The sequence below is a fragment of the Ctenopharyngodon idella genome, chromosome 13, assembly GCF_019924925.1.
Source record: "Ctenopharyngodon idella isolate HZGC_01 chromosome 13, HZGC01, whole genome shotgun sequence".
Classification (NCBI taxonomy): Eukaryota; Metazoa; Chordata; class Actinopteri; order Cypriniformes; family Xenocyprididae; genus Ctenopharyngodon; species Ctenopharyngodon idella.
The window spans coordinates 995183-1013961 of record NC_067232.1 but is presented as its reverse complement, the minus strand read 5'-3'; the positions used below and the strand labels follow the sequence as shown (position 1 = coordinate 1013961).

The following is an 18779-nucleotide window of genomic DNA, read 5'->3' as shown; positions in this document are numbered from 1 at the left end:
TAGCTAGATGGATAGAAAAATGAACGACAGATAGATGGATAGAACAAATGAACGAACGAACGGTAGATAGATATAACAAATGATAGATAGATGGATAGAACAAACGAAGGAACGATAGAACAAATGAACGATAGACAGCTAGAACGAACGACAGATAGATGGATAGAACAAACCAACGATAGGTAGATAGATATAACAAATGATAGACAGATGGAAAGAATAAACAAACAAACGATAGATGGATAGAACAAATGAACAAAGATAGCTAGATGGATAGAAAAATGAACGACAGATAGATGGATAGAACAAATGAACGAACGAACGGTAGATAGATATAACAAATGATAGACAGATGGATAGAATAAACAAAAAACGATAGATAGATAGATGATAGAACAAACGAACGACAGGTAGATGGACAGAACGAACGAATGATAGGTAGATAGATATAACAAATGATAGACAAATGGAAAGAATAAACAAATGATAGATGGACAAACAAAGATAGACAGATGGATAGAATAAACAAACAAAAATAGATGGATAGAACAAACAAACAAAGATAGACAGATGGATAGAACAAACAAACAAAGATAGATGTATAGAACAAACGAACGACAGGTAGATGGACAGAACGAACGAATGATAGATAGAACAAATGAACGATAGATAGATGGATAGAACAAACAAATGATAGATAGATTGAGGCTCTTAAAAAAAAAAAAATCAAATGAACTTATGAAATGGATATTTTATTAATTTAGATGAATGGGAATACTAACAGGTAACTCTCTCCAGGTGTTATAGACATCTCTTGGCTCGATCTGAACCCTGCCAGAAAAAACAAAAGAGCTCTTTTTTAGTGCCACCCTGGTGGACCACACTGACCAGGCATCTTGAAAGGGGAAGGATAGGGCAGTAGATTCACTTGAGATTATTATTTAAAACCTCTGCTAATAAGCTTTGCCATGCTGGGAATGGGCTGGTGGGGTGAGGAAAGGGTGATCTCTGGGGCCATTAAATTGCAAATGAGTGATGATGTGCTAGAGAGGCTCCCCCCGATCACGAGCCACTGCTGCACACATAAGGGCCTCTCATATACCTCAGCCAACACCAGACCCAGCTGGGTCCACTGGATACACAGCCAAAAGCTGCACAGGGTGTCTAGTCCCCCTACACGTCCTCTTTCCAGCCCTCTATGTTTCGAGCTGAAAGTTATTACTCAGAATGTCATACACACTCGCACTGTATATTTAAAATAAATCCACATCCTTAAAACAAACAAGGTTTTTAATTAATCAAGCTGGCCTGTGAGAATAAAACAACAAATGCTCGCATTCAGTCCCGGACTGTCAGATCTGCATGTGTGCGATTTTTAGCTCCAGCCCGACTGTGACCCTGCATTAGAAGGTCGTTCTCTGTCCGAGGCCATGATGGCCACAAAATAGTGCTTAAATCTTTAAAAACGTCACCTATAAATTACTGCAAAGGACAGCGGGGTCAAAGCTTGGCGTGGAATCCGGCCAAGAGCCATCAATCTGCGGTGAGGGTGACATCTGTCTCAGGGACTCCCCTGTTCTCTCTTTCTGCCCGATTCCTTTCTCTTTTATCCAACCCCCCTCCCTCGCCATCCATCTTTATCGCGCTCTTTCGCGCTTTCTTGCAAATGAAGGTCCTCCCACTAAACCCAAACATATTAAAATTCATGAGCAAATGTTATGTCGCATGTATTTCAACGCAGGGGCTTCTCAAGCACCCAAGCTTTTCGTGGCATCACTTTCAGTGCAGGTTTAATGCCCATTTTGGGCATGAAATACTGATTTTCTGCCTCAGAAAGTGGGCTCTGCACATTTTAAACTGCCACGGAGACTTTCACAGCACGGTTGAAATCCAACCTGCAACTTTCAGACTTCCATTCTGAAGATCCTTGAGTTTAGCCCTAGCAGCATTCTGCTGTCTGACCTCCCCATTTCTCTCTTATAATTCTTATAATTTATTCATATATTCTCCTAATTCCCAAAACAAACCTTAAAAGATGTCTGCAATTTCTCCAGCTCTCTCACCTCCATTTGAAAAGCAAACTGCAGGCACTTTTAATTCATGGGATGAAATGAGAAGTGCGAGAACCTGACAAGTCATGTCTTTTTTTTTTTTTTTTTTTTAGCAGCCACTCTGATGGCAGTGGATTAATGAAAAGGTTTGAACTGACCCTGAACCTCATAACTTTGAATTTTATGCTTCCTGATAGACTGAAAAGACAAGCAAAACAATGTTTTATTTCTAAACAGTCTGCAAGCTCTCCTAAGCCATTTTAACCGTTCAGGCACCGTAGCTCAAAGCTGTAAGAAAACACAGACAAAAAGGTTCTTGATGCTCTAGCAGTCCGGTTGGTCTTTTAACGTCTTATGCTGAATGAATTTCAGTCCAATAAATATCATGACATTAAAATCCTATTTACATGCAATAACACTGAGTGGGAAAATCACTAATGAGGATTTATTTATTAACAATGCCTCAATAAAAAAAAAATCGTAGTCCCCTATGAATAACAAATAGACTGTTTCAGTCGACGTCAAGCTAATTATAATCTCATAATGGTTTAATAGGGGGTTGTTCCAGAGTCATTATGTGTTTTTCTTGGGGTACGTGAGCGCCGTCAAATCACTTTTGTATCAAAGAACACTGTAAATCTATAACCACAAGAGAAGTAGATACTTTAAATGCTATACATATACACTTATGCATATACACCGCATACATAAGCATTGCAATCTCCATGCGCCGAAGTCGGCCGGTATCATATCACCATCTCGATCTGCTCTGACTGCAGGCGAAGCGTATCCTCCACCCTCACGTATCCCACAATACCCTCCTGCTACTCTGAAAACGACTAGCTTCCACACATCCTCTGTTTTATATCAAACCCTGCATGATAAATCTCAATACAGCTCAGCACAAGATGGTACATTAGCATAGGTACGAGAACACCTTGTGTCAGTACAGACGTACTCTGTGGTAAGTCCTCCAAATAATAAAAATACAGATGGATGGCTGTTCTGACATGTAGCTCACAAAACAGCAGTTCTTAATGCACCGTTGCTTCTGTCATAAAGAAAAGACAAATTATGCTTAATATAGTTAATCTATTTGACTATTTAATGTGACATAAACAAATGTTGGTTCAGTCATGTATAATAACATGAGAAAATATAATCTATGAAAGCCGAAACATCAAGTACCAGGATGTTATTAGCAATCACATACGCCTAATACACACAGAGGCTGTTGTTTACAAGGAAATGGTGGGTGAGTGTTGTATAAAGCAAAGACCCATTATGGGCCCGTAACTCTGCCACACAGTGTGCACTCATGCTATCACTGACCCGTGGAATATTGTTTCATCTGTTCATTGCAGGATTTTAAATACTACTGCTCCCTGCAATGCATGCATGGAAACTCAAATAGCTCTGTACTTCTGATCCATAAGTTTATCGGCTGTTTATATGTGTGGAAACGTGCATCTCTAGGGTCGGAATCGCGGAATCCAGTCATAAAAACAGAATTTACTGTAGCCTATAATGCGGAGTGTCACGGAATTTGTCAAATTTTTGATGAATAAATAAAAAGTAGGTCAGTATACTTAAATCAAATTGGTATGTAGACTAGTGTTTGTGAATATGAAACCACAAAAAGACTATTTAAATATGAATCCTGCATGTTCTGCGTCTCTGTGAATGAATGGCACTGGCGCGCGGTTTCATTTACCACACACACTGAACCAAGCGTGACGCTTACGGTGTTTTCAGCCTCTGCTGCCTCACTATATGAGGACATGACTCCATGAACTTCATTTCCAGAGCCGCTCTAAGAGTCACTTCATGTCATGAGCATTTTACCGTTTCATTTGAGAAAAACTATCGTCATATCATGAACACACAGACACTCGAAAGGTCTTCATGGCAACCCATCAAAATAAAAGCTCGGTTTAACTTAAAGAAATTGTGACAAATATATTACTGTTGTACAGAATTAAACTACGTCTCAATGTAATAATAATACGAACATTAACAACAATAAATTATTATTATTAAAACTTTATTTTTTTAAGGAATAATCACAATTTTTCTTCCATGTTTTAATTTTAACAATAAAACTCTGACAAAAGTTTGTTTAATGTCATAAAATATAAATTAAATTGTTTTATGCCTTCATTTGATTGACAGAAAAATTAAAATACACAACACAGAATTCCTGAAAAAACAAAAACAAAACATTTCATAGAAATGAGAAATTAAAAAAAAAGTTCTTAGAATTTTTTTTATAAATAAATACATTTTGTTGTTTTTATGAAATCAATTAATTAGACATGCTTTTTGATTATTAAAATTTAATTATACCATTAAAATGGAATCCAGAAAACTTAAAACAGGGAACAGAATTTGGTGAAAAACGTATTTCATAGGGCCCTAAAAATTTTAATTTTTGTTAAACTTTTAATAAATTATTGTTAAATTGTATAAGTTTTTTTTTTAAAGTAATTTAAGTTTTTTTAGTAATTAGACATGCTTTTTGATTACTAAAATTTAATTAAACCATTAAAATGGAATCCAGAAATCTTAAAACAGGGAACAGAATTTGGTGAAAAACGTATTTCATAGGGCCCTAAAAATTGTAATTTTTGTTAAACTTTTAATAAATTATTGTTAAATTGTATAAGTTTTTTTTTTTAAAGTAATTTAAGTTTTTTTAGTAATTAGACATGCTTTTTGATTACTAAAATTTAATTTACCCATTAAAATGGAATCCAAAAAAATAAAAACGTGAAAAAAAAAAAAAAAAAAAAAAAAAAATCCAGAAAAATTAAAACAATTCAATCAAAATTGAAAAAATGGAATTTGGAAAAAAATAAAAGTAATAGTAATAAAAATAAAAGCCCACACATCTGTGAAAGAGATTTTCACATAATTGGGAGAAACATCATTTACTATCCCTTACACAGAAGCTTTTTTGACAGAAATTTCTTGAGGCTGGATTTTGAAACGTCAAAGCTACTCTTTGCCATACACAAAAAGGAAATATTGAAAATTATATATGATTATGTTAGTTATTTATAAAGGTGCTAGGATGTGATTTGATTCCAGGTCTCCTTAAAGAAAACTACACCACTATAGAGAAAAACATGCAAGCAGAGATTTTTTTTTAATTATTTGTCTTCCATCGAAAAAATGTGAACCAGGACTGTAACTGGCATACTCCTCAAAAACAAAACAAAATAAAGTTACCAATAAGAGTGTTGTACTCTCAGCTCCACTTATCACATTTCCACAGATTTTCCTAAAGAAATCAATGCATATACTGCAAAAACAGCTTTCTAAACCTGCTCACAGTGAAACAACCAACAGTTAGTCTAACAACCAGGTTCATTGTAATTTTACAGCTTCAGTGTAGCCCTATTTACAATCCACTATAAAAAGACATAATGATGATTAACACTACATAGCCCCTTCATTCCTTTCCAAGTAGTTTGCTCTCTTTTTCTCCTTCTTTGTGCTCGTTTACATTAAAAAGTAATTAAAATGTTGCGTGCTTAAATCAATCCATACAATGAAAATAATCTAAGCTATTACCTAGGCTTTTGTCTGCTTTTAGTTCTCTACCCCACCATTCTCTGCACACTAATTAATGAAGTTTGAATACAGCATCATTAGACTAACAAATAGGTAACGCTTCACATAATGAGAAAAAAAGAATTTAAAATGATGTAAAGGGCTCAGACAAAAAGAGCACACTGGTGTATTTTTAACAAGATGGATTCTATGTAGATTCTCAGATCGCATCAGGTACGCTGAATTAAAAAATCATTACATGTTAAATTACAATGTGGTTATTTTTGTAGTTTGCTTGCAGAGTGGAGTAGCGAAAACCATTTCTGAGGAGAAAATAAGCAATCATTGGTCTAAATAGGTTACTGCTTAGAAAGTTTTCATTCACCCCAGAATTATGCAACCTGCATGCTTCCTTCTTTGCTCATGGGCAAACACAGAATTTGAACCAATCACATGAGCCATAAATGTCATGTGACAAATCACTCTGGAGCCATAGTAAATCTATTAGCTACTGAGTGGTGACCTCAAATGCAGCGAACGAGAAAAAAAAGCCCATGCTTTAAAAAAAAAAATAAAAAAAATACTGGATCCATGTTTTTATTAGTCGATTCATAGTGTTATATTACAGCAAGAAAAATGGAAGCATTTCGAAGCAAAGAGCTTCTCCAGATGAAACTGAAGCATTTTGACTGACAGCTCTGTTTTCTCGCTGTATTTTCAGCACTATGACACCTTTTCTTAGCCTTGCCTAGACAGCAGTGCACATATCACTCCTAAACCCTTTAAATATTTAACACACACACCACAATAACACTTAGATGATGCAACTAGTTTGAAAACAGAAACTATTAATTTTGCTAGAGCTGTTGTCAGAAACTGCAAGGCTTCGGAGGTTCTTAAATCAAAATTGTGATTCACAGACAGAGCGAGTTAAAACCAGTGTGCCGCAGAGGGGGGTGTGGCCTCGGGCTTTTCATCGGCACAGTTTATATGAAATTACAGCTAAACCTTATAAAACTTTTAAGGCTGAACCCAGTTTAGCCCTGCTTTGCTCTTCGAGTCCCGCTATTTAAATATATGAAAACACAACAAGGCCATTACGCCGGACATAAATCTTGCAAGATAAAATTTTAGGAAGCCTGCAAAAGCTGCGCAGCGAAGCATATTTGCATAGTTTTCAATTTAGAAAGTAAATCGCCTCCGCCAAGCGGCATTACTTCCAGTTTAAAAGTTCACACAGCTATCTGACCGAGAGTTATGGTAGATAACAGATGAAATTCATGAGATGAGTGTTTTGGGATTAGCTGTTGCACATAAACATGTCTCCATGCTGTCTGAGACGAGTTTTAAAGTGCCTCAAGGCATGAGAAAATGGCTACATTTTGGCCCAATTCAGACAGCACAACAGGGTCACACTGGCTAATAAGGGCCACCGCAGGGTTAGGACTGCTAGACAGGTTCTCTATCCTGTAGAACTCCAAACCTGCGGGCCAACACATGCAGCATTTTCTTTTCCCTCTCTTTCATCGGCAAGTCATTGCTCACCTTGAGTAACTATCTTTTCTCTTGATCGCTGACCTCTGTGGCAATTGCCACAAATAATGCTGGACAAAAACAGTTCTGCCACCCTTTCGACTGTCCTCCTGAAAAATGGGCCTTCTCTCATGTATGGATATTTACATGCATGTTCACTGCTACTTATATTGAATGCAGACATACTGCATATTGAGAAGGCGACCTACGGTCAGCGGCGACCTCCGCAGTGACACGTCGACTCACTCATAAACAAAGCAGACGCATCGATCATGCGGCGCAGATACCGCACTCGAAGCGGGAGCTTGTCTGCGCTTTCTCGGCGGGGATGAGCAATTGGAGACTAGAGGCTTGAGAGGATTTGGGATGGGCTGAGGCTCGGAACATCTGCAGATCCGAACGAGCTAGAGAGGAAAAAAAAGAGAAACGCTGTGTGTGCAGATGATGCAACAGCAATGCAATGGTGAGTCCAGGACGCGAGCTGAATTAACACCAAGCCGCAGGAGGAAAAACCCAGCATTTCTCTTTCTCCGGCAAGGACATCCAATTGTCTTTTGGAAAAATCCTGCCCAGAAACTCAGGTTTAGGTTGCCCAGAAACAGAATTTTCTTCCCCGTTAACACAGTCTCTAGATAACACAATACCCCAATGGAAAACATTTGTACTTGTACATTTTTTTCAAGGAGAGCTTGTTTGGACCTTTGAAACACAACTGCCTAGAAAATAAAAATGTGTTGATGTAAATTCAACTGAAACAGAAAGACAGTGCGGGACATATCGAACAGCTCCTCCCCTTTTTTAAAATAGCCAATAGTGTTTCGTTTATATCACAGCTCGGCCAGAGCCAATAAGCTCGGTAAAGCCTAAGTTTCCTTCTAATCTCTAACCATTACTCCCCCTAATCTCCTCCATATCACTTTAAAATATAGCATTCTGTGGAGAATTCAAATGGGTCCAATACATTTTGGGGTCTGTGCTGACTCTTTTGTCATGATCCGCTCCGTGCTATCGTGTCTCTGGACCAGAGCAGACTGTGTGAGTGCTGCGGCCACACTAACATGAAACTAGACTTCATTCGCCTCAATGGAAAGCATATTTACACTGTGTAAATCGTTCTCTATCCCCTATATAGTGCACTATGTGCCATTCACCATGTAGAAAATAGTAAAAGTGTGAACAAGTGACCGATTTCAGCCACAGCTTCAGCGTCTCTTTACAATGTAGGGGGCGGGACGCTTTAGATTCTAAAGAGCATTTGATTGGACAGAAGATCTGATGAGAAGCTGAAGTCATGATGTCATAAAAATCCACGATCCATTTTAGACCAAGTTTTGAATGCTTATATCTCCTAAATGTGAATTTTGTCATTGTTTTGGAACACACCAGCTTATTCCTAACCTTAAATGGATAGTTCACCCAAAAATCATTTACTCACCTTCAAGTTGTTCCAAACCTGCATAAATTTCTTTGTTCTGCTGAACACACACACACAAAAAAAGATGTTTGGAAGAATGTTTGTAACCAAACAGATCTCGCACCCCCATTGACTACCATAGTAGGGAGGAAAAAATACTATGGTAGTCAATGTGGGGTGAGATCTGCTTGGTTACAAACATTCTTCCAAATATCTTCCTTTGTGTTCAGCAGAACAAAGAAATTTATGCAGGTTTGGAACAACTTGAGGTTGAGTAAATGATGACAGAATTTTCATTTTTGGGTGAACTATCCCTTTAAGGCTAACATATTCATACTAAAAGCTAAAAAAAAACAAAAAAAACTTACATTTTGATTTCAGGTGGACTTTAAACATGGAAGCTAGTCATGAGCTTCAGCTAAACAAGACAATGCTAACCATCACAATCCCAGACTTTGCAAGCTGGGTGGGATAGTAATTCAGTGCATAGCGGCAATCTCCCCTACGCTAAAAGGCATGCAAGGAGAAGATGTTACAGTCCGCAGCATGTTTCCTGTAGCTGCTGGTGACCGGTACAAATGGCCTCTATTAGCTGTGCTGAGTCACGCAGAGCAGCCAAATGAAAGTGCTGGTGAACGGAGGACTCAAGAACTCCCCCCCAGCTCAGACCTGCCCCCCCCCCAAGTACCCAGTTTTCTCCATCTAACTCTCTTTCTACTTGTCTACTTCTATTACTCAGTTTAAAACAGAAGCCCATTCCTGTGCCGAACTCTTTTTTTAGTCTGTTTTCATCCATCTTTTTGTTTTGTTTCTCCTCTTTCTACTGCTCTCTTTTTCAATCCATCATTCTCCCGATCTCCATCCTTTAGCCAGTGTTGCCTCTTTCTCACGTTCTCCCGAGAGACGGGAGTCTTAAGACTAGATAACTGATGTACAGAATCATTACTTTGGCTGCTCAGGCATGAGGATGAATGAAGCCCCCTCCGCTCAGTGTCTCATTAGAGTCTACACGTAAAACGCATCGTGCTTTATTCAGTCATGGCTCCAGATGCGCATCCAGCATGGCAAAATCAAATGTATGCCCGCACGCCACGTCTGCATATCAAAAACAGAGCACAAAAGTAGACCATATGCATGAGAATAATGACTATCAAAAATAGAATTCAGCAGCATAGTACGAAAATGCAGCGTCTCCTCCTACGTGCTTCTTTATAGCATCAAACGCGTTCCCTCTCCACCTACGCTCATCACAACTTCAAACGCTCACGCTTCTCAACGATGTTTGCTTCTGGTGTTTACCTGAACAACGCGGGATCGTTTTCTTGACGATTTTAGAATCTGCTGAAAATGAACCGCTAGCAATTAAAGGCATAGTTCACCCAAAAAGGAAAATTCTGTCATCATTTACTCACCTTCATGTCGTTCCAAACCTGTATGAGTTTCTTTCTTCATTGGAGCACAGAAGGAGATATTTTGAAGAACACTGGGATCCAAACAACATTGGACCCCAATTGTATGGACATTTTTCACAACATTCGCAAGAAAGAAAGTCATACAGGTTTGGAACAACAAGAAGGTGAGTAAATAATGATAGAATTTTCATTTTGTGTTTGGATGTGATCTCAGCAGTCTACACTGGCTTGCCATACCGCTGTCTCAGTCTGTCATGTCAACATCTCTCCAATCATCTGCAAGAAGCAGAAACTATCTTTAAGAGACACCAATATTTGCACTGAAAACATTGAGGTTCTGCTGCTTCCGTTATCCTAGACCCCAACAGAGAGCTGCAGACCTGCTCTCAGGACCTCATCTCAGCGTGGAGTGTAATGGTAAATCTTGAACGATGTGTGTAGGAGGGTAAGTGAGTGAATAAATGGATGACAAAACCCCTTCTAGCCTGTGAATGGAAAGAAAAATTGCACGATTGGAAGAGGAGAGACGGCAGAGACATGCAGCAGGCTGGAGGAGGTGATAACGTGTGAAGAGAGGAAGTGGGTGGAGGTGGAGATGGATGAAGAGCCAAGATGGAGAACTTCCTATAATGATGAAAAACAAGACAATACGATCATGTTAATGATCAAAGAGGGCAGACAACTGAAGGAATAGAATATTTATGGAGCTTTAAAGAATAATCATTTGTTTGGGAGGCACATTCAGAAAAAATAAAGTAATTTTAGTGGTAGCTTGCTAGATTTTAGTTTTCCACTGAGATAGATCCTTTAATGTCCCTATGAAATCTCAATCTTCTCTTGCTCTAAAAAATGCTGGGTTAAAAACAATGAACAAACCCAGCAATTGGGTTGTTTTAACCCAGCGGTTGGGATAAATGTTTGCCCAATGTTCTGGGCAGTTTTATTTAACCCAACTATTGTTTAAAAATTACTATATGGCTGGCTTAAAATGAACCCAAAATAGATCAGAAATTAAAAATCAGACGCATAATTACTAGAGGCAACAATAATAATCAAAAGGTTAAACATTTATTAATAAGCAAGTTTATTGTTTAATTATTACTCATTAAACTTATTAATAAATGTTTATAAATGTTAATTTCCAACATACTTTGGGTTCATTTTAAACAAGTCATTTTTAAACAATAGTTGAGTTAAATAAAACTACCCAACAGGCTGGGCAAACATTTAACCCAAGCGCTGGGTTAAAACAACCCATTCTCTGGATTAAAACAACCAATTGCTGGGTTTGTCCATTTTCAACCCAACTTGGGTTGTTTTTAACCCAAAAACAACCCAAGAGTGTTTAGAGTGTGATGATGTGCTCACCGGCACGAGAGTGGGACAATAATCCCTTCCCTCCAGCAACTTGTCACTCACATGAGATCGCAGCAATTAGCAAACAATGATCAATTCCCGATGGACAAAATCAAGTCCCGCTCTACATTTTTTTCTTGTTTGAAAAGCCATTTCACTGTGTCACAATAGGGCAGAAAATTAAAATTCTTTCATCTTTACTCACCCTCATCTCATTCCAAACCTGTTAGACTTACTTTCTTCTGTGGAACTCAAAAGAAAATATCCAAAGTGACCTTCATTTAAGGGAAGGAAAAAAAAAACTGTGTCAAAATATCTGTTCAACAGAAGAAACAAATACATACAGGTTTGGAACCACACGAGGGTGAGTAAATGATCACAGAATTTGCATTTTAGGTGAACTATCCTTTTAAGGGTACATATAAGCACTTTTTAAGGGTGCTGCCCAAGTGACAATGTACTACTTTTCCTGAAAGTAAAGGGAAAGGTCAGTTTTACAAAACAGCATATTAAGTTCTAGAAGCTAAGAGAGCTCCAAAGCGGACAGGCCCCAGCGTACTGCAGGGTACGGAGAGAACGGCACCGCTGCCAAATGGAAATAGATTTTGAGAGACACTGACGCCAGTGCTTATGTTGTGGAGAGGGAGTGAACGAGTACCTAAACTCAGTCGTAACATAGAGCCAAGCAGGCCTGACGACCACACTAGTGAATACAGACCCTGCAGTGGGGGGATGGGTACAAAGGACCATATATTGCAAAAAGGAGACAGTTCCTAGAATCAGCCGGCATGACTCCCCATAGTTCACGAGCAACATGATTAACCACCGGACGGGGAGTACTCCAGCGGTGCTATTAATAAAAGATAACCTCCTACCCTCCCCAGATCCGCTTCTCAAAGCCACATTTTTGCTAGGCACATACAGAGGACAGCTTTGTTTACTACAACAGAGGGACTTCATCCCTGGGGCTTGGGTAAGCAGCTTCTTCCCTCGACTCCCAGTGTTGGATGGGTAAATTAGCCACTGATGTGACCCTAAAGCCAAACAATGTCCTCTGGGTTGGGGATCAATTAGACAAGCCTGTGAAATAATGTCACCCCTGGGAAGATCCCCCTTTGGACCCCTGGCTGAGGGTTTCAGGAATTGATCTTTCCGAACACACCACAGGTACACAACTTCAGCAGTAATTACCACACTGCAGGAGCGAGCGAGCGCACAAACAAGGCACAGTTGCAGCCGAACCTAACCGGAGATGTGAGTTGCTGCGTATGACACCAACTGGCAAAGAGAAGATAAGCAGGAGGTAATTATAGTTCGGTGGCTGTTACTGCTAGAACACACCACACTGAAATGCTATTGTGTGGACTGTCATCATAAATTAATATTTTATTGTGAAGCAATAGAACAGGAACAATCATGGCTACACAACCCCAATTAAGAGGTTACTGGACAGATCCCTTTCAGTACAGATCCTATCCTTGCTCATAATGTTCTCTTTCATTGTCTCGACGGCTGCCATTTACCTTTAGTTCTTGCACGATTATACTTAGACAAAAGATAATAGGCTACTTGTCTCAGACAGTATACAAGGGAGTTTTTTCTGTTGTGCACACAACACGATCTCTAAAGAAAACTAATTGGGGAAATGTTTATGGAAGGTCAAACATACACAAGTACAAACACATTCATTTTTTTCTACCATGGTGGGGACTTTCCATTAGCTTCTATTGTATTTATACTGAGTTAATAATATATAATAAATCTCAAATATGTTTTATTTAGTATGTCAAATCATTAGGAACACTGGCTGGTCCCCACAATGTAGATTTTAGAATATTCTATCCTTGAACATCTAGTCAGCACAATGGATGCAAAACCTGAACACACACACACACACACACACACACACATTAATGCAATGCCTAACAAAGTGATGGACTTATAAGCGAGCTGGACCTCAAGACATCTTCTACAGAACATGGCTTGTCACACTACACTTAACCCTGGGTTAATGTCTTTTTCAACACGATGTAAAGACCAGTTGTAACCCTGGGATAAGCACACATTTCACACTTGCCATTTTGGAAGGGGATTAGCGTTACTTTTATCCCTGGGTTGTACTAGCACCGCTAACGAAACAACACGACGCTAAAACGTAAGTTGTTTAGCAACAGACACCCATCACAAACTTGCCTCAGTGCTTACCTTATTAAATATTCATACGCTTTGTACATTTGCTGAAAGTTTCACGCGCCGTGTTTAGTCTCCACGTCTGAGGGGAAAGAGTTAGGATGTCGAACAGCGACGGCAGACGCGTTAAATGGAGATGAATAGACTATATTAATTTAGCTCTACATAGCGACTTTTCACACAGACGAACAAGCATTTATTAAACACGTCGCGTGCAATATTTGTCAAGAGTTATTCACCTTAGAAATATTCAAATAAGAACGTTAAGGTTTACAAATCTTGACTAGCTACCTAGAATTAACCCATAAAGTAGGAACAGTGTGAAACAGAATAAGATACGTCGATTTCAAGTGTGAAAAGCGCATATCTATCCATCCCCCGCCACCCCATCCTACAAAATAGGATCGCGTAAAAACAGCAAAGTATCCTACCATTTGCCTTCTGACGCTACTATATTCGCTTCGTGTTGGTTACTGAACAATTCTAAATCCATACTTAACTTTTGTAGTACACCAATGAATGAATTATTACCTAAAATATTTAATGTTAAATTTATATATGCATAAAAATAGCCAGTACATTCAAGCCTGTCGTTCAAGCATCAAATTTTATGATTGAGACGGAGGCAAAGCAAATCAAGACATTAGAGTGACAGGAATCGAGTGGGAAACTGCTCTCGCGAGCGAAACGTACCTTTGTGCATGCCAGTGAAGCGGTCTTTCAGCACGGTGAGCTCGTAGATCTTGCCAAATTCCTCGAAGAGCGGCCGGAGGTCCTTCTCGTCCAGGTTGCGGGGTATCTGTCCGATGAATAGTTTGATGGCATCATGGTCCTTCATGGGAATGGTGGCGCAGCTCGCGGGACTGTGAGTGTGGCTTATTCCGTTCACGAGCCCGTTCGTACTGGCCGCTCCTCCATGCACCGCGGCGTCCACCTGTCCGTTCGTTAAAGTTGCCATGTTCACCGCGAGGACTTTCAGCTGCTACGCCTTCTGAAGTGTTTCAAATGACGGGATGAGACGTCCTACTCTGGTTTTCGCCGAAAATGTACAGATGCAAACACGTACCATTGAACACAAGTCAAATATCAAACGCGTTTGGTCGTCCAGGCGGAGGCGTGATTCCTTGTATTTGTCCCTTACTACTCAATTCATTCATTCATGTAATAAAAACGAGAGAGAGAGAGAAAGAGAGAGAGAGACAGACCGTGAGAGTTCGCTTTACCTCCGTTCCCCTCGCCCCTGCTTCTAGCTACCCTTTTATTTTTTTGCATTGAGAAGTCGGTATGGGTGTCCTCCCGGTTTAAACCGACAGGGCTGTCTCAAACGCGCTCAGTGCAGTGGGGAGGAAGAGGAGAAAAAGCAGCTCCCTTTATGTCACACGACGCTCTCTCTCCCCCTCTCATCGTTATACAGTAACATGGTATGTTCCGCCGAAGGAGAGGGACTATAAATAAAGAAAATATCACATTTACACGGCTCTTTGTACGCTGCCTTGTGAATGACGTACCTTAGACTTCTACATAGTAACATCCAATCTATTAAAAAAAATGTACGCATTGGTTTTCCAACGCACTCCAATGCATAATGTTCCCCTATGTGCATTTCTCAGGAAAGCATCAAAGGATTCACCCAAATTCGCTGTAAAGAGCTGAGGGAACTAATGGACAGCGACAGTGCTGAAAAGCTCGGAAAGTGCAAGGGCAAAAACAGCCTTATGCATGCAACCTCGCTGGGATAAATCCTTTCAATGTTATTATTATTATTATTATTTTACTTATTCGTAAAAAAATTTATTTCGCTGAATGAAAACAATGCCTCTCTTCAAATGCACGAGCCAGAAAGAGGGCTGTGAGCTCCTCCGCGCGGTGTGTACGAGCAGGGAGGCGACGCGTTACTGTGTGTGTGTTCAGGAATGGGGGTTATAAAAATACAAATCTGTATCATATAGTTGGCTCTCAATGAGGAACCTTTAACCCATTCAGTGTCCATTCCAATGAGCACGTTTTGTAAGGTTTTGATTTAATGCATTTCTACACTCTAAACCTGCTGGGTTAAAAACAAACCAAGTTGGGTTGAAGATGGACAAACCCAGCGGTTGGGTTAAATGTTTGCCCAACGTGCTGGGCAATTTTATTTGACCCAACTATTGTTCAAAAATTACTATATGGCTGGCTTAAAATGACATAATTACTAGAGGCAACAATAATAATCAAAAGGTGAACATTTATTAGAAAGAAATTTAATAAATGTTTGTTTAATTATTATTCATTAAACTTATTAATAAATGTAAATTTCCACCATACTTTGCAAGCAATACAGCAATTTTTAAACAATAGTTGGAGTTAAATAAAACCACCCAGCAGGTTGGGCGAACATTTAACCCAACCACTGGGTTAAAACAACCCATTCGCTAGGTTAAAGCAACACATTCGCGGGGTTAAAACAACCCAAACGCTAGGTTTGTCCATTTTCAACACAACTTTGGATGTTTTTAACCCAGCATTTTTTAGAGTGTAGATTTTTTTCTGGCTCAAAAACTGGCTTATTTTGAAATATGGTAGAAAATGTGGCATGATTTGAATGATTATAATATCACACACACATTGGGTTTCCATGTTTTATGGGGACTTTCCATAGACATAATGATTTTTTTACTGTACATTATATTAAAGCAATAAGCCCCAAGAAGCTGTGGTTTACAGTGAATTTATAACAGCTAAGGGGCGTTGTTAGGCATGATGCGGAGCACCCCCTTAGCTGTTATAAATTTACTGTAAACCACAGCTTATTGCTTTTATAAAACAGTTACCACACAATACAAATATTAAGGCCAAAAAATATGTATCAATGCAACTTTCATGAAGTAAAATCATTAAAAGACTTCCTTCCGCTGGAAAAAAATAGTCCCTGACCATGAACAGCAACAGAAGTTACATTATTATACATATAGCTGTATGTTTTCGGGAATTTTACAACGGCTTCGAATGCGGCTTAACCAATCAGAATCAAGGGCCGGAACTATCCATTTTATAATGTATATTCTATCCAATAACTCTACTTTCTGCATTTTTAGATGTTGAAAAAACATCATTTAGTATGACTTAAGCTGTTTTCCTCATGGGGACCAAAAATTTTGGATACTGCCATCTTCATGGGGACATTTTGTCCCCATAACGCACACGCACACACACGGTTTACGGGGACTCTACATAGGCGTAATGGTTTTTATACTGTACAAACTGTATATTCTATCCCTCTACACTACCCCTACCCCTAAACCTACCCATCACAGGAAACTGTCTGCATTTTTTGAATTTCAAAAAACTGTTTAGTATGTTTTTAAAGCCATTTGGTTTACGTGGACACAGGAAGTGTCCTCGTAAACCATGTTTACGTTGTAATACCCATGTCATTATACACATTTGTGTCCTCATAAACCATATATACAAGAACACACACACACAAACACACACACACACACACACACACACACACAGAGAGAGAGAGAGAGAAAGAGAGAGACAGAGGGAGAGATAGAGATAGAGTCTAGATGTTGTTACAGTTTAAAACCAATGCATATTATATAATGGACATTACAAACAGCTATTGAAATCTTTTTTTAAAAAAAATATTATGGCTGCATTTAGAGTAGAATTGAAGCATGGTCATATTTTTTGTGTCCCTGGAACATAATTCAAGAGCAACGGGTCAATAGCTGACATTGGAATTTCAAAGTACTCTTTAGAGAGATTATTTATAGTTGCATCTTTTCACTTAGACCTTTCTTTCATTGGATTTCATCAGTTTAAAATGCTGTTGAGAATGACTAATACAGAGCATTTGCTTCAACAATAAACTCTCCTCTTTCACTAAAGCCAAAAAAACGAAGTGTCTCTTCAATTTAATAACATAAACCCATCAATGAGTCCACAGAGATCTGCTGTTCTTTCTGATCAGAAAAAACAACCTTGATGTAATGAAGACTGACCGAACAGATGTAATGAACACTGCTTGGGGGTTTGAGTGATGCCTCCAAACATCTAACCTGAGCCCTGAACACCTTTAAAATCCCACTTATCCACGATATGAACCGCTGTTGACAGTCAAAGCGTGTATGCACAAGTGCAAACGTTGCATGCAAGCCTCCAATTTCCACACCAGAGCACACAACCACAGCGTTTTTCATGCTGACAATGACACACCACTGTCGAGACCAAAGCACCTGCTCATAATGATGGGAAATTGTAGGCTGCCTCAGAGATCCTGCTGAGCACGAGGCCCACGGAGAACAACAGGCGTACATGTGTTCAGCACCGGCACAAAGGCAGGTAGGAGCGCTCGAGCGAACTCAAAATGGAGGAAAACCACAAGCCACTTTAGATGAGGCCTTCTGAAGGCACTGGAAAGCCGATGACATAGCTGTTTAGAACAGTGGTTCTCAATTAGTTTCGCTTCAGAACTCATTAACACTTGATATCATGTGGCGATCCAACAAAATACCAAACATAACCTGACCAGGTCTCCCTGGAAGAAGAGATTACGATATCTCAATGGGATCTTCCTGGATAAATAAAGGATAAATAAATAAACCTGTTCAGGCAAAATAAACTTTCTTTGTTGGCATCTACAGATCCATGAAGAACCTTTAAAATCCATGGAAACTTTCCACTGCACAAAAGGTTATTTGAAAAAAAAAAAAAAAAAAAAGAACTTAAAAATAAGATAAAAATAAATATTAAAAATTTTTTTTTCTTAGTGTGAAAAATCTTAGTCTAAAGAACATTTTTCAATATATAGTATTTTTTGTACAATTGAAAGATTTCATGGATGTAAAAAGTTCTCCACTGAACCATACATGCTCACAAAGAAACTTTATTTTTAATATAGTGTATTCTAATTATGCACAATAATATGATTATTTGTGCATTTAGCATTGTTTCTCACTGTTTCCTAAAATTACACAGTCTTGCGATCTATCTTTGGGTCATTAGTTGCGTTTCCATTACCCTTCAAATTGCGCAAATTGAAATTGCAAATTGAAAATGCGCCCAATGGAAATACATCAATTTCGCAAAAACTCCCATATATCGCGAATTAAGTTTTTACGCTTGCATGAGGTGGTTTTTCAGGCAATTCAAAAAAGGAATTATTTCACAAAACTACAACGGAAACAGTTTTTTTGCATTTACAGATCACCTGGCGTACGTAAAAGTCAATCATTCTTTAGAAATGGCGCGATATGTTTGGACAGAAGACGAGATGAGAGT

At 38.9% G+C, this 18779-nt stretch overlaps 1 protein-coding gene across 10 annotated transcripts in view; it reads right to left on the bottom strand.

Moving 5' to 3' along the window:
• Nucleotides 1-18779, bottom strand: part of LOC127524737 (CUGBP Elav-like family member 4) — a 137811-nt gene that overhangs the window by 88291 nt on the left and 30741 nt on the right. For 2 of the 10 annotated variants that reach the window (XM_051916558.1, XM_051916559.1), the window contains exon 1: nucleotides 14205-14891. The exons of 1 other annotated variant lie outside the window; for it this stretch is intronic. In XM_051916558.1, the coding sequence (XP_051772518.1) occupies nucleotides 14205-14469 (265 nt within the window). In that variant the 5' untranslated portion in view covers nucleotides 14470-14891. Of the gene's footprint in view, nucleotides 1-14204; nucleotides 14897-18779 lie in introns of those variants that run through there. 7 more of the 10 variants (XM_051916563.1, XM_051916562.1, XM_051916560.1 and 4 more) reach the window with 7 other exon arrangements.